General features: G+C 38.2%; 2 protein-coding genes and 2 long non-coding RNA genes across 8 annotated transcripts in view; 3 read left to right on the forward strand and 1 right to left on the reverse strand.

Moving 5' to 3' along the window:
* LOC134676200 (ATP-citrate synthase) overlaps positions 1–6,091 on the forward strand; it is a 50,939-nt gene extending 44,848 nt beyond the window's left edge. Inside the window, exons 22-25 of the mRNA XM_063534529.1 lie at positions 464–597; positions 4,464–4,670; positions 5,164–5,389; positions 5,713–6,091. Coding sequence (XP_063390599.1) covers positions 464–597; positions 4,464–4,670; positions 5,164–5,326 — 504 coding nt within the window. The 3' untranslated portion in view covers positions 5,327–5,389; positions 5,713–6,091. The remainder of the gene's footprint in view (positions 1–463; positions 598–4,463; positions 4,671–5,163; positions 5,390–5,712) is intronic.
* A 2,267-nt stretch (positions 6,092–8,358) lies between these two features.
* Positions 8,359–13,446, forward strand: LOC134676210 (uncharacterized). The gene is made up of 2 exons (XR_010099890.1): positions 8,359–9,637; positions 12,820–13,446. It is a non-coding gene; the product is annotated as an uncharacterized LOC134676210 (long non-coding RNA).
* Positions 10,864–12,824, reverse strand: LOC134676207 (uncharacterized). Its single transcript, XR_010099887.1, has 2 exons — positions 12,212–12,824; positions 10,864–11,122 (listed from the first exon to the last, which is right to left on the reverse strand). It is a non-coding gene; the product is annotated as an uncharacterized LOC134676207 (long non-coding RNA).
* A 670-nt stretch (positions 13,447–14,116) lies between the features above and the next one.
* The window catches only part of LOC134676170 (gastrula zinc finger protein XlCGF26.1-like), a 29,424-nt gene continuing 22,177 nt past the window's right edge, over positions 14,117–21,363 (forward strand). For all 5 annotated transcript variants that reach the window (XM_063534470.1, XM_063534471.1, XM_063534473.1 and 2 more), the window contains exons 1-4: positions 14,117–14,437; positions 16,428–16,566; positions 17,691–17,759; positions 19,925–19,978. In XM_063534470.1, the coding sequence (XP_063390540.1) occupies positions 14,285–14,437; positions 16,428–16,566; positions 17,691–17,759; positions 19,925–19,978 (415 nt within the window). In that variant the 5' untranslated portion in view covers positions 14,117–14,284. The remainder of the gene's footprint in view (positions 14,438–16,427; positions 16,567–17,690; positions 17,760–19,924; positions 19,979–21,363) is intronic.

The raw sequence follows: 21,363 nt of genomic DNA on the forward strand, positions 1-21,363 counted from the left end.
GGGCGTTTTGTTCAGTGATAGTGCTCCCACATTGGCTGTTATATAACATCGTATGACAGGGCCACTTACACAAAATTGCTTACATTGCCTGACCTTATGTTTTGATGCTATATATAAGACTAAATTTGTGCCATAGCCAATTAGCCATTTATCTATCTTAGGCACTTGCACTATCCTATTAACCCAGGGTTGAGCAGTTAAACCGTTAACCTAGTGTCAAATTATACTGGTAACCATGGTAGCTCCAGGTTTAACCAGTTAGCCCCGGGTTAGTCCAATGGTGCAAGTGGCCCTTATAGTTTTCCTCTTTACTGGTTCTCTTTTACTTTAATGCCAGACGAGATAAACTATCAATCAATATTAACGGTTTGAAGTTAACCATTGTTCTAGATGTTGATAGCAAGTAACTAGCCTTAAATAAATATACTGGAAGCCAAATAGCTAATAAACCTGTTTATTCCAGGGTGACCGTTTCGGAGGCGCGTTGGACCGCGCCGCGATCGACTTCTGCGCGGCCTACGACAAGGGCCAGCACCCGCAGGAATTCGTCAACGAGAAGCGAGCCAAGGGCGAGCTCATCATGGGCATCGGCCACAGGTAAACTTGTCTCTTATAGTCACCATCCGAAAAGAGATCATTTCGCCGCGATCGACTAGATAAACTTGTTTCTTCTGGTACACAGCAATTACCTAGATATTAACTTACCATCCCCGTATCATTTTTTTTCTTATGTAGTTTTTATAGGATTTTAAGGAGTCGATGACGCTTGAATGTATCGTTATTGTATTGTATTGTAGTACGGGCGATTTTCCGCAACTCGACGTCTTGCGCCTATTTTGCGTGATAGGGGGTGGGCTAGTCTTGCCAGCCCAGCTCCTCGAGGAATCCTATCAAACCTTTGATGTTGAGTAGGACCTCGGGGAGGTCTCTCGGGGATCCGAGATGTTTTGCCCTGTATGGGGCCAATCCGCTGCACTCCAGCACCACGTGAGAGGCTGTTTCTTCTTTCTCCATGCACCCACGGCATAGGGGACTGTCTGTGACACCTGTTATAAAAAGATGTTTGTTAAAAAGTCCATGACCTGTTATGACACTGGTTACCATACTCAGTCGAACCTTTCCTAGTTGAAGGAGCGTCCTTGTGAGCTTACCGTTCATGCTAGGCATGGCTTGCTTGGCCTGTCTGCATCCAGCTTGGTTCAGCCAGTGTTCTGTGTGTAGTTTCCCTGTACGTGCCAGCAGCATTGAGCGTACCTTACTAAACGGTATCGGGAGGATCGGTTCCGGGCCAATAGCCCCCGCACCCGATCCTTGTCTGGCGAGCTCGTCCGCGGCGTCGTTGCCTCGGGATCCACTGTGTCCTTTGATCCATTGTAAGGTGATCTTATTGTTCTGACATACCTCCATTAGTCGTTCGTGGCATTCGTGTATAAGTTTGGATGTGATTATATGGCTTTTTAGGGCCATTAAGACTGCTCTACTGTCGGAGAGTATGCGGATGGAGGATCCTACTACCTTCCTTGCAGTGATGGCAGCCGCCGCGTTAATAATGCCCATGCACTCAGCCTGGAATACCGAGTTATGGGCTCCTAGCGGAGTGGTGATTGACATGTTCAGGTCTTCTGAGAAGGTTCCAGAGCCTGATCCGCTGTCTGTTTTGGACCCATCAGTGAAGATTCTCAGCTCCCGGGGATTGAGTCCTTCGCAGTTGTCGTCCTCGAATAATTGTATTTTGTACCTTTTGTCAAAAATGGCTTGTTTGTGAGTTCGATCCGTGCCCGCCATGAGCACCGGAAACTCGCTGTATAATTTTTCCAGGCATGTTGTGTGAAGAGCTCCTGTGGTGTTAGACCATATATTGAGGGTTCGTAACCTTACCGCTGAGAGACTGGCCTCTTGTTGTATGTGTAAGTGCAGCGGTGAAAGGTTTAGCATGACCTCCATGGCTGCAGTCGGAGTGGACCTCGTGCAGCCAGTGGTGGCCGCGCATGCGAGCCTCTGGAGTCTTTGTAGCTTGTCTCGTACGTTGCCTAGGTTTGTTCTTGGCCACCAAACCAGAGCACCGTAACAGAGTAGGGGGCGGATTATGGTCTTATAGAGCCAAAGGGTAATTTTCGGGTTAAGTCCCCACCTCTTACCAATCATCCTTCTGCACTGCCAGAAGATTACTCCCGCCTTGTCTATGCGTTTGTTGATGTGATTGTTCCAGTTGAGTTTACTGTCGAGAGTCAGCCCTAAGTACTTAACTTCATCGGTCAGCTGTAGCTCAGTCTGGAAAAGTGTTGGTCTGGTAAAGTTGCCAAGTACCCTTTTATTGGTGAACATTACCATTTCTGTTTTGGTGGGGTTAACTGATAGGTCAAATTCTCTACACCAGCGTTCCACGATCCGAAGAGCTGCCTGGGTGAGGTCGCATACTGTACTGGCAAATTTCCCTGATATTAATATTGCCAGATCATCAGCGTAGCCTATTGTGTAGAAGTGTTCCTCGTTCAGTTTGGTTATGAGGTTGTTGACTACTAGGTTCCATAACAGAGGTGACAGAACTCCCCCTTGAGGGCATCCTCGCACCGCCGCTACGGCCTGCGGTTCACCTACATACCTTATTGTCCTTTGATTTAGCATGTTCATGATCCACTTTATTAGTCCGGGTTCAGCGCCGTGGCTTTCCAAGGCGTTCCCTATACTGGAAAAGTGAGTCTTGTCGAAAGCGCCCTCTATGTCAATGAATGTGCCGAGGCACATTTCTTTGCCATGGATGGCTCTCTCAATGCGGCTTACGACCATGTGTAGAGCCGACTCCGTAGATTTACCTGAGCTGTACGCGTGCTGGTTGTTGTGCATCGGTATGTTCTTTAGCGCTCGGTCCCTCAGGTCCCTGTCGCACAGTTTTTCCAAGGTTTTCAGCAGGAATGATGTGAGACTGATGGGCCTAAAGGATTTGGCAGCTGTGTAGTCGTTCTTACCTGGTTTAGGTATGAATACCACATTCACATCTCTCCATCTCCTGGGCACGTACCCCCAGGCTAGGCAGGCTGCCATGTGTATCGTTATTTTTTATAATCTTAATCGTCAAAGGGTTCAGTTTCACTATAAGTGATAGAGTCCACTGGTAATTCTTGAAAACTTTTCAAGTTCTTTTCAAGTTGAAGTCAAAACACCCTAGTAGATCTGCAATACACATCCAACTTTATTTCAGTTCGAGGTGGTATTCTATCTGTCGAATATCTTGGGCCAATGTCTGTGCATTTCACTAAGCAAAATGTGAGACGCAACACACATTGGACAAAGAAATTGGACAGTACTGGAATCAGTTATGTAACGCTGCCATACATGACCCAAAAATTTTTTATTAAGCTATGAGCTTCATCACATCTGATATTTGAGTAATTCTAAGCATTTCTAGCCTGGGGTGGGGGGGAGGGTGGGGTACAAAGACGGCCGCCACCCGTCATCTTTAAAAAAAATCTATTCCGATCCTGGTGGGTACTTGGGCAAGTTTGGTATCATTTTCGTATAAACCAAAGACGTAGAATTCATTGCTGATATTTGTTTTTTTCAGTTTCATAGTAATTTTACAAGAAAAACGTAAAAAGGTGAAAAATTTGGTTGGAGATTTTTGCTACGCGGAGCGGAACTACAAAAGATAGAAAGTTGAAATTTGCACACTAGATTACATTTATAAAGTGTACAAGAGATAAGAAGCGATTTTGGGAAATTCAACCCCTAAGGGGGTTAAAAAGGGGATGAAAGTTTGTATGGGGTTCAAGTTTTATTTTAAGCTAGGAATTTGAAACTTCGTAAAACGATATATTATAAACATACAAGAAAACTAATTTCAGCGTTTTTGAAAATTCATCCCCTAAGGTGGTGAAAAAGGGGTTGAAAGTTTGTATGGATATCAAAAAATTTTTCGAACTCGGGACTTGAATCTTTGTATTTGGGGATATTATTAAAAGACAGGAAAAGTAATTTCAGCGTTTTGTAAAATTCATCCCCTAACAGGGTTAAAAAGAGGTTGAAAGTTTGAATCCATTACAAATCCGAGTAGACACACATTTCTTATTGCCTCCCAGGCTTGAAATGCTTAGAATTACTCAAGGAACATATATGATTAAGCTCATAGCTTAATAAAAAATTTTTGGGTCAACTTTATAACTGCCTCCGCTACAGGTGGAATACCACCCTTACTTTATATAATCCTAAGCATTTTGCTGTGTATTTTTAAGACAAGAACACAACACAAGCACAAGACAAGCATGAAAGAGTTTGACGATTATGATAATAGTGTCAGCATGTATTAATTTTGTTATTTAGTTATAGGTTAGTCATAATTATATTGTACGTCCATGATGGATAAACTGTTGGTTCCTAATATTATTATGTAACATCCTTGTACACAGTTAAACAATAAATCGTATCTTATCTTATCAAGTAGTATTAACAAAACCTTAAAATTCCAGAGTGAAATCCATCAACAACCCCGACTCCCGCGTGCGCGAGCTGAAGGCGTACGTGACGGCGCGGTGGCCCGCGTGGCCCGTGACGCGCTACGCGCTCGACGTCGAGGCGGTCACCACGCGCAAGAAGCCCAACCTCATCCTCAACGTGGACGGCATCATCGCTGCCGCCATGGTCGACCTGTTCAGACACACCAACCTGTTCACTACGTGAGTACAGTTATCTCTGTGTATTGTCGTCGCGATATGGGAGGTGCCCTGGCAAGTAGGACTCTCCTAGCGCCCTTACTTAGCTGTCGGAGCTCTCTTGTAAATTGTCATATTAAAATCCTGGTCACGGCACCAAATTAAAAGTCCACTTCGAAAATAAACGTTACTATTGCAACACGGCTTATAAAAAATATAGAATATATTGCCAAATGTAGCAAAAGGAAAAGTGGAGAATAGCCGATTAACATCCATGTATTTCTTTTCTATAACCTAGCACTACTTTAGATACTTTAGACTTGTGATACTTCATCATCATTATCTCAGCCATAAGAAGTCAGTTGCTGAACATAGGCCTCCCCCTTGGACCTCCATACGTACCGATTGGAAGCAACCCTAGACTAGACTTGCGATACTTACATAAACTCATGAACCGTGAGTGACCGGTTTGAATATATTTATTATGACATAAAACTAATATTACTGCTTGTTCCAGCGAGGAGGGCAACAACTACATCCAGATGGGCACGATCAACGCGCTGTTCGTCCTGGGCCGCTCCATCGGCCTCATCGGCCACTACCTCGACCAGAAGCGCATGAAGCAGCCCCTCTACCGTCACCCGTGGGACGACATCACCTACATGTCGCCGCTCAACTAAGCTCTATCATTCTGACATTACCTGACGTGCTACAATTAGTAAATTGGTTTAAACTAGGTAAGAGTGGTATTCCATCTGTCCAATATATTGGTCCAATGTGCATTGTCTCATGGCCTGATTCTAACTTTAAGATACGTCAATTAATAGATCTAGAAACGATATGGATTAGATATGTCAGTGTCAAACAAGTGTCAAAATTGACGTTTCTTCAAACAAAAACGTCACTTTTGACACTTGTTTGACACTGACATATCCAATTCTTATCGTTTCAATATCTAGTATTTGACGTATCTCATTGTTCGAATACGGCTGTGACTCTCTCATTAAGCAAAATGTGGGACAAAATACACATAGGACAAAGAAATAGGACAGGTGGAATACCCTAGAGAGGAAATGTTGTATAAGGCGGTACATTACCGTCATATACAGTATTTCACCGTCCCCTTCCGTATAGAAAATCGACACAAATGCACTGTTATATTAGATTATTCTCTTTTTGAATAGCGTATTAGCAAAATTGTTAATTATGAAATAAAAAATTAAAAAAAAGAGTACATTAGCAAACCTTTCAATCGTGTATTTGATAAATTGTAATACGCGCACTGTAGATAATAATATTTTGGAGCAATGAGTCCCTAAATTAATAAATCAACTAATGGTGTTATCATATATTTGTAGCTGATATTCTAAAAGCATGCCAGGTAATATTAAATGGAATGTAACAAGGAAGCGTTGTAGAGTGCAGTCCAAAATTAATTACAACATATTTTTCGCCAAAAATAATTAAACTCAAAAGTCATGATTTAAATTGACAATGAGGTCATCAAAAGCAATGAGTGCCATGTCATGCTCACTATAAAAGTATAAAAATTAAGACTGCACCTACATTGCTTCTGTACGTTTTCGTCAACGTCCTGGTTCCTTTTAAATTCAAATTGATAAAATTTTGAACGGCACCTGGCGTTGGATGTGAACTATATAAATAAATAATTAGTTAAGTATTTATGGGGTTAGTATGTGTAATTGTTCTAGTGTCGGATGTGGATAAGCGCTTCGGATTGTCTAATATTCTACTAGATAATTTTTTCGAATTCCTATTTCATATCGTCGGTCTAAGTCGCAAACCTCGTAACTCCTCCGGGGGAGTTACAAGATTTGCTACTATAAGTATTGTTGTCCAAGGTAGCAATTACTAATTTCCTTGAAATGGAGTTACGAGGTTTGCGAATTATGCCGACGATATAGAGTTGTCTAGTAGAGTATAAGAGGTCTGGTATTTAAATTTTTGACTCTATGGTGCAGAAGGTAGATGCTTTTTTATTTCGCCGTTCGTCGTTTAAATAAAATTATTAATTGATACATTAATACTAATTGATATAATAATGTATTATTTAATTTCAAATTATTCCAAACGCATTTGTTAATAACTTATGTACTATAAATATTTAGTAGTCCTAATGCTTTTAATATAAAAAAATGCATTTTATGATTCTCTACTTAATATTTTGATTGCATTTTGAAATTTTCTTTGATAATTTTATTTAAAAGACGAAAGGTATCTAACACTGTCCATTCCAGAAATCAAAGTTGTTGGAAAAATGAATTTTTATTTTTAAATAACTTATTGAAGAAAAATATTAACGTAAGTCACAATCGTCATATTTTCTTATGAAGAAAATTGTTTACCTTGGGTGTTTGGACAAAAAATGTTTTTAATTAGAGTTCTTGTCCTCTTGTTATATAATAATAATATTTTTTTATTAGTCAATACATCGCCTTCTTGTAAAATAATTAATAATTTAAACTAATGAACAAAACTGGGATTTTTATACATCTGACGTTTTATAAACTAATTCATTTTATAATATATGCCATTTATTTGTGCAAACAACTCAAGAATTTATTTTATAAGTACAACGCTTAGATCTGATGCTAAGTTAAAATGTTTTTATGCAGTAAGTTTTTCAATAAACTATGACACTGTATTTTTGGTTGTTTATTTTCTTTTTGTATTGACGAAACTGACGGACCTATTTTAATTGCTGCTTTCATTTATTGGTAATATTATTTCTAAGCCCCCAACGCAAAAAGATGGGTGTCTGTCTGTGGCACCATTGCACTTAAACACGTATACCGATTTGGATGCATTTTCCTATTTTACAGCAGATTTCTAGCGCTGGTTCTTAGATATAATTTTTCAAATTCGGTTTACCTGTTTCATTGCGTAGGGGGTTTTTTAATTTGACACGTTTTTCTAGAAATCATTAGAATGAAAATTTGTGGATGTTAGTTACGTAACATACCATTTCCTGGATTCGTCCGCTTCTATATAACTATACATATACACAGTAAGAATTCTTTTAGGGTAAACTATACTAATGTCAGTTCCCCTTCGATGACTGGCCTATTAAAACTTTTTTGAGGTACCTATTGTAGAAGTGGTCGTTTTTGCCAGAAATAGGGGCTGGAGTTCTACTATAAAGTGTACATCATTGGGTAGTTTACCCTATCCTCCTAAGGCCCAAGGTCCTATCTATAGTACCTATTCAATTCGATGAAATTTAAATCCTATTCAATTGGAACAGACTCGCTTTTGCTGTGTTTCGGTAAATTTTCCAACAACGCAAAATCAACTCTATTTCCTACACTATAGGTTCAGATTTAAATGGCAAATGTTGGGTTTTTCACTTGTATGGCTGGGCCTTAGGAGGCTATTTGTATAACAAACTAACTAGTATAAGATATAGCTTGAATAGGCATAGATGCGTATTTTTTGGATGCACTGTTTTTTCGATATATACACCAAATAGGCTCGATGTTAACTATTTTATATAAAAACATTAAAATACTAAATTAAAAAGAGAGCAGCACTGTTAGCTAGTCGTGCACTGAACCGTGTATTTACATATTTGTATAACTATATGTGGACATAGGGTTTACCACACATTTAACTTATTAGAATATTTTAAACAGTTATGAGACAAAGCGAACTTTACCTGTCTCTGTCTCTTATACTAAATATGAAATAAATAAATCAACAAAAAATCTGTTTACGATAAAGCGGATAAAGTATATACTTGCATGTGTATATAATTGATAAGAATCCTGTTTTTTTTTGTGTAGAACGATTTATCCTGCGCTATACAGCACAACCGAGGTTTGAAATCACAATTACCACCACGTAACCCCACATGAAAGGTCGATACAGAAGGCCGATTTTTTAATTTCGGCCACTCGATTTCGTGTATTTAGTTAAATAATATCTCCAATACTAGAGACTTAAATTCTACTAATAGAATTGAAATCGAGTGGTTAATAGCACTAGATTCCAAAATTCGATCGCTCGTATTTCAAAAATTAGCATTTCGCCGTTTTCTACTTTCGAGCGACGAAATCGAGCGATCGAAATTCAAATATCGGCTCCCAGGTGAGAAAACTCAGATTTTCTAAATCGTTATTGAAAATACCTACTTAAATTAAATATCGCTCAAAACAGAAGAAAATATTTATTAAAAAATTATAACATACATGGGGGATATGAGTGTAAGTTTGTGTTCAAAGTTTTAGATTATGGACTGCCTTACATCAGCGATTCAACGAAGCTCTTTTAATATGTTCTTAATACATACAGGGGCCGATTGCATAACAAACTACAATTAATATTACAAGCGGAACTCCTTTTCTAAATTCACTAATTAAATAAGGAGTTCCGCTAGTAATATTAGTTGTAGTTTATTATGCAATCGGCCCCAGGTCTATTACTTTAGGACTGACATATTTATAAATCGTCGGGTGACAAGCAAAAGTCACTAAGTAGTAAGTACTATCCACGTACTATCAAAAAATTAAAGTAACAATGCACTTTATTACACTGGTAACACGGTTTATTGTCCAATAATTTCAATGGTGTTAGTGACTTTTGCTTGTCAACCGACGAAATATAAGTACTTACTTGGCTAGCACGATGACCCAAAATGAGTCTTGGCCTCCAACACAAGAGCACGCCACTTTGCTCGGTCCATAGCGGTATCACGCGTATAAAGATTTCCCCGCTTCAACCGAACGTTTAATCTTTAATTTAAAACAGGGCCATCAAAACTATAATGCTCCTAAAAGAGGAATGGATTAAGTACCTATAATAAATATACAGCAGGTGTAGTAGTAGTAGTAGTAGTAATCACTTTATTGTACACAACACAGGTTTACAAAAATAAATTACAGTAATGGAAGTACAAAGGCGAACTTATCCCTATAAGGGATCTCTTCCAGCTAACCTTCGATTAGATGAGAGGAAAACTCCAGTCAGGGCCCGTAGCCAAATTACATTTGCTCCGTGTCGATTCGATCTCTACGTTCGCGAGCGACTGGTCGATAATGTTTATAATAACCTAGCCAAGAGGCAATCTTTTTAGTTAACGCTCAAGCTACGCGCCAAGTCGGTAAAAATTAATTTTTGTCTGTGGTTCTCGTTCAAAACCGTCAAGAAACGTCATCTGTCAGCTGTCAAGAGTGTCAAGTGAACAGCGAATCTAATTTTGGAGAAAATAATTGTTTTATCGGTAAGCAAATTAAATATTTTGGTATTTGTCTAACTTAGTTAAGCACAATTTCGTGATAAAATAACTCTATATAGTGTAATATTTGAAAAGTGTGTTGTTAATTGCATATAATTTTGACCTAAAGTTTAACAATTTCAGACAGCCGTCGTCCCCGCAGCCCCAACCAAGGCGGCGGCGCAGCCAGAGCGGGCAAGAGCGGGCAAGAGCGGGCTCTTCTTCCACGCTGAGAAGTCCTCGCCAAGTTGGCAGTACAGTACAGTCAAAGCTGCCGCTGCAATCTTCATGACAGTTACCAGTGCTAAGGACATGCACTGCTGGCTTACTTGACCAGAAGAGACAATACTTTAAGCGTTAGTAATGATTCAAACCGTGAAGTGAAATTGTGGACAGGTTTGCCCGAATCAGTGTAACCTCAGTGAAATCATTTACTTCATAGACTTCAAACATTTTCGAAATTAACAAAAGTCAAGCGGACATTGAATACATAGATGTTATGCATTAGATAAGATAAAAGCTGCCTGTGAAACCAAAACTAATAAATCATATTGTTACTTAATATTATTGTTTTATTACCTACTGTCTTTGCTTTTTGTTCATATTTAACCTTTTGTATGCTCCTGTCAAAAATTTGTAATTTATATATCAATCATAATTAAATTAAATAAAATAAATAACTTACACATACTTATATAGACAAATACATACTTATATACATAGAAAACACCCATGACTCAGGAACAAATATTAGTGTTCATCACACAAATAAATGCCCTTACTGGGATTCGAACCCAGGACCATCGGCTTAGCAGGCAGGGTCAATACCCACTAGGCCAGACCGGTCGTTTTTTAAAGACAACTTTTAAAAATTAATGCATTTTTTTAAAGTTGAATATAGGTAAGTATATACATGGGAGCAGATCTGCTCCTAAGCATACCAAAAGTTAAGGTGGTAACCACCATAAATAAATGAAACAATGATTGGGTTAAAAAGTTAATTTATTTTATTGAAAATCTGTTAATGAAAGATGCAGCAGGTATTTTTTGCCGGCAGCATGAAATCAGTAGCCAAGCATTCTTGTTTGTACATATATTATGTACAGTGTTTTAAAACAGTAAAACAACACTCAATATATTTTTGTGGTTGTACATGTGACATAGTTTCTTCCCTTGACCCTGGCTTTGGAGCACCATAAAGTATTGGTTCATATGCCAAGGCTGCAATGAATATCCAAGTCACCTGAAACAAAATGAATGCTTAGTTTTTCAACAAACTTTGTAACATTTGGTTATAATACTTATTCTCTACCAGTCACATGACAAAAAAAACTAAATGTTTTGTGTAAGTATATGTTAAGATTATTTTTATATAGTGTGTAGGTACAGTCAGCTGCAGAGAAAAGTTACCACCGCTACATAGAAGTTTGTATGCAGGGTTGGTACCTTTTCTCTTCAGCTGACTGTACCTGTGCCTGCCAAAAGAAGTCATATACAATATGTTTCATAATATGAAAAAGTTTCAATACTATGGTTGATAATTGATATGTATGACAACAGCCCGTCTGGCCTAGTTGGTAGTGACTATAGTGACCCTGCCGGTTAAGCTGATAATCCTGAGTTTGAATCCCCGGTAAGGAAATTTGTGTAATGAGCACAGATATTTTGTACCTGAGTCATGGGTGTTGTCTATGTATTTAAGTATAGTTTGTCAAAGGACTGTCTCATTTCAAACAAAGACGGAGAGAATCATACTAGCTTTGTCATATACTAGTACTAGCACCCAAAAGATAACTATGAGTAGAGTTTTCCTGGTTCTTACTTACTGACAAATTGGTTTGACCATCTATATATAGTTATCTAAGTACCCTAAGTACCCACAACACAAGTCTTCTTGAGCTTACTGTACAGTCCGACAAGAAATTGTAGAAATTAAAAAGTAGCAACACTGTAGTCTCGTCCCTTTCAAATCAATTTAAGAAAATGGGATGACACTACAATATTGCTAGTTGTTAGTGACCTTGCCTATGAAGGTGATGGTTTTGCGTCCCGGGAAGGGCATTTATTTGTGTGAAGAACATTTGTTCCCGAGTCTTTATCTATATTTGTAAAGCCTTTACCTATATACCTTTGCCTTTACACATTTAATTCACTTTCCTATTGAAAAACAAGTGCTTGCCATTGTGCATATGGGTACCAAATTTAATCTACACCGTTCATCGGTTTATATTTGATGACGTAACAGGAACACATTTGTTATTTTAGCATTAGTAACATATTTTATATACTTTTTAGTAGGTATAGAAGGGATAAGTTATTGACTCACTCTTACCTTTGTAGGGACGTTGTTACGTGTTGCATTTGTGGGTGCATAATCCATTTTTCCATGACACTGTCACTATAGATAGGTAGATATTCAGCGCCTCGGTCACATTGGATTCTTTGGGTGAAATGCTGCGTACGGCCCACAATCCTTTGATCGTAGCAGTCCTTTCCTAAGCAGTTTCAATAGAGGCGATTTTTCAGACGGCGCCTGCGTCTAAGCGACACTTCCGCGTTGTTCGCCGCCCACAATGATGTTGAAGTATGCTTTTTACTACAAATTCTAATTTACAAACACTATTATTCGGTATTTTCTTGTGCTTCGATAAGTTATCTGCAAGGGGATAGCTCGCGCTACGTAGCTACACCTAGGAGGCGATAACGATTTGATTTCGCTTGTCAAAAGTGTCACTTGGCTAGACAATGTATGACAGATGGCGAATCCCGGTAACGAAAGTTTTGCGTTTCGTTACAACATTGCAACTTGGCTAACATTTTTGTATTCGTTAATATTTTTCGACAGACTCATCTACGGTACCTGTCATTCCCATACATTTTTTATCGATTCGTTAGCGATATCTTTTTTCGAAATGTGTTTTGGCTAGGCCCCCAGGTCAGATAGACAAACTTACGGGATGTACAGTAATATTTCAGGTGTCATTTTACAGGTGTATTCAAGATAAAAAGCTTAGTGATTTATTTACTGGACTCTCTTATCGCTCTTCCATCGTTTTCGTTAGAGTGACTGAGATATAGAAAGTTTATGTATATGTCGGCCGATCGTAAGATCAGGCAGATCGTAATGTTTTGACGATAGTTAAACCAATATATAGGTAGGATAGGTTCGTTAGGTTGCTTCAGATGCCCGAAAGGCAAACTGCCCAGAAATAGGACTCCGTCGACTCAGGGAACGAATCAAAGATTTTCACGTTTTACGATATGCCTAGGAATTTCACGATATGCCTGATCATACGATCGGCCGCCGACATATATAAGTAGAAACAACCAATACAGTATGCACGCCACATACACGCTGTTAACTGTGCACTGTAATCTAAATGTTGTTAGCGGTTTTATGCACATGCACGTTTTGAGTACAGGAAATTACAAAAATAATGAAAGGGCACTTCCATCGTTCCCACACAAGTCGAAAGTGATAAAATGGGCAATGAGTTGAATGAGTTGTATAGCTTTGTTAGGCGTCTGTAACCTTGTTGAATTCGAATTAAATTTTATTTTACCGTATTGCAGTGTTTTATTTATACATTTATTCTGAACTACTTATATATTTTAAAAAGTACAATGTATGTACTTATTGTTAGTTTCGGATGAGATAACCAAATAAATCCCTGGAACATTTCATTTTCGAAAATACTTACCCGCATTTTGTATTTGTCAGGCGACTTCTACAGCAGGCATTTAATATGATCATTAATCATTATTTTCATTTAGTGTTACATATCGTTACATATTTTTAAAAACAACGCCAAGGAATGTTTTTCAAATTAAATTGCGTAAAGAAGCTGCAAACAAGTGGAAACAATTTTAAATTGCCGCGCGTATATCATATGTCGTTCGTCTATGAATCTATGGTCTATGATTTTAATTTTTTTTATTACTATAGCGAAGTGCCTTTCATGTTCATAGAAAGTTTATCGATATTTTAGCCAAGGTTTTGTCAAGTTTTGTTTGGAATCCTATTCATTGTCCTACATTTGCCACAGCAAATTATTCTAATTTTTTTTATGTTTTTCTAGTCTGGCAATATTGGCTAAAAGGCCTCACACTATTGGCTAAGCGCATGTCAAGTGCTACAATATTGCCGGTTTAGAATTTCTTGAAAATCCAGATGTTTCTACAAAACCGGTTAGAAGAACGGAAGAACGGAACGTCATAATTATTTATTGCTAGAGATTCGAACGCTCCCCTCGCGTCCGACGCCATTTTGAACGCTGTCAGTGAACGGTATCAAGTCGCAAAGATGGATTCTTAGATTACTTGAAATGATATTACGATTCAAGTTATGCTTTTTTAGTCGCAGTATATTGTAAATTCGTGTTATAGTTGTGAAGTGACCGCCATCATGACTGACATCGCTGTACAGGCCATGGAGGCCCTACATAATTGTCGCTGCTGTCTGCGACGCCCTCCGGACAAGGGTCTCAAGACGATGTACGAGTCTGTTGGGAAAACTGAAGTCTATTGGGAAATGCTCAAACAGTGCTTCGACATACGTGTAAATGTTTTATTTTATTACATGATAGTTATAGTAGAAACAAATCTAAGGCTCACTTTGTTAACATTGACCTAATTTTGCTTTATTCATCTATTTATTTTGCGATTTTTACGTCTCCACTTAAGACTAGAGTACTTTAAAGGGCTTCCAGAGGTTAACGATATTAAGTTTTCATACTAATATCCAAAATCTGGATCAAAGCCAATAGGTATATAAATATAGTAATTATAAAATATTAATATGATCAATTTCTTTTACTATTGTGGATAATCATATGCTCTTTTGGTATCTAAAAAATACAAATTTTACTTGTTTCGTTGTATGTTTATTAACAGAACTTCTATCTGAATACAAATAATAATTATACTTGGTATAAAAGTATTTATAACTAAAACTTTTAATTATATGTAATCAAACGTTACCAAAACACTTAAACTACTGTGACAACTCTTAAAAGTAACAGAACTTCTATCTGAATACAAATAATAATTATACATTTTTTAAAGTATTTATAACCAGAACTTAATCCTACTTAATAATATAACCAGAACTTAATCCTACTTAATAAAACATTACTAAATCACTTAAACTTCTGTGACAACTATTAAAAGTAGGCATCCAATTTATCCAAGTAAAAATACATACTTCAAAAATTCACATCAAGTCACTTGCAAAAGTAGTTTGAAATAAACAAATTATTCTTTAATATAAACCGAAATAAATGTCATACATTATCTTAGCATTTAACATATAACCTACCATTTTCAAAATATTGCTTTTATTGATATATTATTCATTTTTTTTATTAGCCTATGTGTGTGTCCCACTGCTGGGCAAAGGCCTCCCCAGATGATGATGATTATATTTTAATGATAGATAGATAGATAAGTCATTTATTTGACAGCTGCAAATTAAGACACACAATATAAATTTACACACATCATAACAGAAAAAAAAACAATAATTATTACACTAACAAAGAAAATAGCATAGAAATGAGTAGGTACAAAAGTAAAATTTTATAATAGTAGGTAGGTACAAACTGTGTGCGTTGCACCAGGACAAAAGGGTCATGGCTCAGTGATACGCTTCTCTCTTTCGAGCAAAGCAATGATTTTCTGTCGGAACCCAGGTCACAAAGAATATATTTACGAAGAAGTATTTACGTAAATTGATTTAAATAGAAGATTTAAGTATATAAACAGTAGATAAAATCATGGTAGCCCTTAAATAGTGTGATTATGAGGTATTGAAGGTAAATTGGTTTATTTACATTATTTCAATTATTTGCCATTTCTATTGAACTCCAAATTAAATAACTTGGGTATTAGCAAAATTTATTTCAATTTCAAATCAATCTCAATTTATTTATTTTGCTTGAACATACACAGTTCTCATGGTTACATGTCATTGGGGTATTATAGGTATTGTAGCTATTGTGTACATGCATGTATGGTCTACCACAATATGGCATGCAAAACCTTAGACTAACTTAAATTAAAATTATATTCTAATTAAGTACAATTAAATTTATTAAATTAGTATGGTCACCTGTTAAAAAAATTAGAAAATCTGAATAATTACTTAATTTGTGGGATTTATTCAATATCACAATATCTTATTACTATAAGAGCACAATAATATGTATATTATAGTTTTGTATTAACACCTTTAGAACAACAAACACTAGTTAAATGGAAAAATACATATAAAACATACTTTTTGCTTACAAAGAACATCTGGTATTGGATCAAACAAAGTGAAAACACTACAAACATACTCTTGTAGATGTAGATGTAGTGTAGGGACGCCCGGCCGGAAGCAGGCGGGCTGTCGATCGCGTGTCGCGTTAATTCAGCCCGGTTCCCTGGAGTCGGAGCTGCAGGCTACTGTCCCGGCGGCGTTCCCTCACCATTCTCCTCAAATCTTCTTGTTTTCCTGCAGAACAGAAGGACATACTCTTGACAACATACTCTTGTTTGTACTGCAGCTAAACCTGGGCAACGACGAGTGCGGCATCTGCGAGGTGTGCGTGAACCGCCTGCGGGACGCCAACGACTTCAAGAATCAGGTGCAGCAGAGCCAGATTGACCTCAAGTCGCTGCTGGAGCGAGCGCTGGCTGAGAAAGGTATTTAATTGTAAATAGCCTGTATTATTGAAATTTGAAGTACATAGCATATAATAATACAGCTGCGCTTGTGACCCACAAATGGGCTCGCCGGAAGATTTTTTTTTTTATATACCACATCGGTGGCAAACAAGCATACGGCCCGCCTGATGGTAAGCAGTCACCGTAGCCTATGGACGCCTGCAACTCCAGAGGTGTCAGCGCTAACTTTTGGGTTAGCATTTATGCTGAGGCGGTACCATTTCGTGGTAAACTCTTTGTTGTTCTTTACTATAGTTCGTTTTTTTAGCATTAGAAAGGACTTGCAAGAAGGTAAGCGATCTTGACATGTCTTTTAATTAAAAAACGATTTTTAAAAATCAAAAACTATTACTTATGAAAGCAGAAGAATATAAATGATCGTATTAGATTCATAATTGTTACATATTTGCCGTAACTTATTTTTAAAATGTGTTTTTCAATTAAAAGACACATCAAGATTGTTTACCTTTTTTCTAATGCTAAAAAAAACGAGGTATAGTGTGATATAGTTTATCACGAATAAATGAGATGATTTTATGATTTATAATAATTTTAACAACTTTAACTTCAACTCGTCCTTTGATGCAGGCCTCCTCCATACTATTTAATTTATTTATTTATTTATGATGTCCCTACTAATATTCAGAAAAGTTTTAAGAGAGAAAACTGGGGTAAAAGATGTAATACATGCAATAAAAAAGAGTAAATTGGCCTGGGCTGGCCATATATGTCGTACAACAGATAACCGGTGGACCAATAGACACCGAGAAAACAAGAAAAATCTAATTCAAGATGGAGGGATGAGCTACGAAATACGCTACGACAGATACTGGTGGAGAAGAGCACGGAATAGAAAGGAATGGGAAAACGTCGGGGAGGCCTTTACCGCACACGCGATGTGCAAGTAAATATATTAAATTGAAAAACAATGAAAGTGTAAAGAAATGCACGAAATAAAGGCTAATACAATTACAACTAATATTATAAAATAAGACAGTAACTGTCTATCTGTCTCTTCACACTAAAACCTATTTTATTTCTAATCAGATACAATATTAAGCCATTTTCAATTTCAATTGTATTGTCATTTTTAATTGTTTCAGATAAAAAGCCAGCCATCGTTAAGGTGGAGATTGTCGAAGAAGATCCCATCAGCGCCGAGCCTCTGATACGTGAGTACATTCCCGTTCTATCTTTTTTTTAAGAGGTAGGAGGCAAACAAGCAGACTAACTGCGGGAAGGTAAGCAATTACCGTCATAGACACTCTTTTGAGTGGAAATGTATTTACGCACCGTGTGTGGGACTCGCCGCTAGTTATCCCTCTTTTGGCAAGAGGGGGAGGGGGAGAATTTGGCCCTACCCACAAAACCCACTCCGGCGTTTCGCCTTCTTTTCCGTTCTTGAGGGCGCACTGGGATCGATGTCAATCCACCACAGGCTCATGTAGATGTAGATGTAGTGTAGGGACGCCCGGCCGGAAGCAGGCGGGCTGTCGATCGCTTGTCGCTTTCATTCAGCCCAGTTCCCTGGAGTTGGAGCTTCAGGTTACTGTCCCGGCGGCATTCCCACACTATTCTCCTCAAGTCTTCTTGTTTTCCTGCAGAACAGAAAGACATCTTTGAGTTCGACGTCCTTTAGTTCTCTTTTAGTGTGTCTCTACCGAATGTATTATATCCACCACAGGCTCATAGACACCTGTTTAAGGTGGAAGTACACTTTTTTCTGGAATGTTTGAAGGTCGTATGAGTTCGAAAATACCACGGGCGACACTTCACTCTACAGTTCAGCTGCACGATGAATTTTCCTGAGGAACGCACAGTTGAGGACTGCCAACAACCTAAGTCACTACTTAGTCGCCACTCACATGGTCACTTAGTCACCATCTTCACTAAGATGGTAATGTTTTTGCGTAGATGTCGGAAAGTAGCGGCGGGGAGTAATCCATCCGATTCCTCGCAGCTCCCCCATGGATGGATACAACGCGATAGAAAATGCAGAGCGAGGCTACAGTTATGTGCAATATAATAGCAGTTGATAAGAATTTGAGAATTAGGGGAAAACTATAACTTTAGATTAATTATATTAAATCTTTTTTAGGGTTCCGTACCCAAAGGGTAAAAACGGGACCCTATTACCGAGACTCCCCTGTCCGTCTGTTTGTCACCAGGCTGTGTCTCATGACCAGTACCGCAATGTATTTCTGTGGCCGCTATAACAACAAATACTTAAAAGTACGAAACCCTCGGTGGGCGAGGTCGAGTCGCACTTGTCCAGTTTTTTATAATACTTCTGCATTACATACAATTATTTTTAAATTAAAAAAAAAAATTCGTTCATAAATTCTTATAAAAACGTAAAACCCTACGATTAAAAATACAATTGTGTACTATACTATAATTGTTCTTTAGTATCATGCCTATTTCCAAAGCTTTACATCTAAATCCATGTGGTCCAGAAAAAAAACCTTTTCTATAAGACGATCTTCTCAGAGTCATCTCAGAGTGTAGATACTACTATAGTAGTCCATTATTCGACTTTGTAGTTGATTTTTGACCAAAATTTGTTTTTTTTTTTTGTTGGCTTGAGGATGCCGCCGCCATTTCAAACCACAATTCGAAAACTTTAAAATTTTCGAACTACTGAATCCCTATCCCTAGTGTAAATTTCATTCGATAGCATGACGAGCATTCGCGTTTGCGTTATGTCTATTTTTGTATGTCATTTGGAAATTTTTTAAACAGCGCGTAAGGCGGGACGTTTTGAAAACTCAAAATCCCATTCAAAATGACACTTAACGCAAACGCGTACGTCATACGTACGCGCTATCGAACGAAATTTAGGCACTTGTCCCACCGCCGACGTTGAGCGATAAGCGAGTAGAACGATAAACTAGAAACGAGTGGGCGAGCGGCGAGAAGCGAGTGTTAGCTTCAATAGTTTTGTCGCTCGGTTATAGGCGAGTGTTCGAGTGCGGGCTATTACTCGCGCGTCACTCGCTCGGGCGGTGCAGCGTAGCCGAACACGCAGACGTCGCAGACTTGTTCAAACTACGAAGCGAGCATCGCCGAGCGAGTACTGCTGAGCTAGTTTTATCTTAGCGCGGCGACAAACTAGTAGAGCGAGTGTTCTCGCCGGCATTGTGAACGGCCAGCGATGAACTATTAATATATGTGTCTCTTTTACTAACACAGGATCCTAATCTTTTGTTCGTTTCTTGGGCGAGAAAATCGCCGATAGTTAATCGCTTACTCGCTCTTGGTGGGACAAATGCCTTACACTAGGGGTACTGACCGAGTGACTGTCCATAACATAAACTAATTCATCTATTTGTTATAGGTCAAGACCCGAAAAAGGAATTCAAGGCTGAGAGCGATGGCGATTTGGTGTCAAGTAAGTACTAAATATAATACAAAAGTGTCGTCAACAAGCAAAAGGTACCAAGATGTCGGTTGTTCGCCAGTTAGATTTTTTTAATATTAGTGTTCAACAACCTACCATAAGTATCCTTTTGGTTGAATACGGCACAAAGGTAGAGTTAACGAGGATAGGATCTAGTTAGGCGCTCAATTTAACCGGCACACTTTTATTTTGGGTACAATCCGAGACCAGACAATATTAAAAACTTAAAAAGTATCTAGTGTTCGTACGATGACACGTTTCTCGTCGGTATAGATGGTGTGACGGCGAATTTTCGATCAGAATAAATATTTCAACAGAAAGAGTTAAGAGTTAGAGAGGTAACGACTAAAAAAAATCGTGCCATGACTATCGAAACAGGGCAGCCCTGCATTGCGCCGTTTGATTTAGTGGTCACTGAGGTGACAAACGTAATTTTTTGAGAAACAGACCCACCGCGTAATGTTCTGAGTCGCATAGCGCTATCTCGTGTACCTGTCAAATTCGAAACTCTAAATTGTTTTTGACTGTACTCATCTAGTGCAATCAATATATCTTTGACTGTATACTGGCTACAAACGGACTTTCCCTTATCTTTGATTGACATAACGAGACTCAAACAGAACAGAGGTAAGTGTGCCCTATTTCGCTGCGTAACGCCATCTATAACGAAACGCGGCTTGTTAATAGAAAATTAGACTACTATTTTTTGGTCTCTGGTACATAAAATGTCTGTTTAAAAAAATACGAAGTGTCAGGCTGATCAACTGGTACTTACTAAGTACTGAATGATGATATTAAAATTATGGGCTATTAAGAAAATCTCTTCCATCAACTGAACATTTGAAACTCTGAAACACGAACGCACAACGAATATCGTTATTGAAGAGTCACTTTAAAACTGTTTTCACATCGGATGTGAATTCCCATCAGTGTGATAATAGCGTAAGTCAGTAGAGATTGGCGAATTTAGAAACTACTTCTTTTTCAAATCTTACTTGTGCAAAGTATTATATTCAAGGGCCCACAGATTACCAGTTCGCTGGACGATCTCGGCCAGTCAAATTTTTCGTCGAAAGGGGCCCACTGATGAACAGTCCGGCGATGGTATCGACCTGTCAGTTAGAACAAAATTTTGACAGTTCCGAACAACTGACAGGCCGATACCGTCCGGCGGACTGTTAATCAGTGGGCCCCGTAACTGACAGGCCGATATCGTCCGGCGGACTGGTAATCAGTGGGCCCTTTAGTTCTTAATATATGATATTTTTATTTGTTGCATAAATATTTTTTAAAGATTATGAAGAAGTTACCTGGAAACGGGTAATATAAAAATCTTAATCGTATTTTATCGGGGACATTAGTTATAACACAATTTT

Source organism: Cydia fagiglandana, chromosome 24 (genome assembly GCF_963556715.1).
Source record: "Cydia fagiglandana chromosome 24, ilCydFagi1.1, whole genome shotgun sequence".
Classification (NCBI taxonomy): domain Eukaryota; kingdom Metazoa; phylum Arthropoda; class Insecta; order Lepidoptera; family Tortricidae; genus Cydia; species Cydia fagiglandana.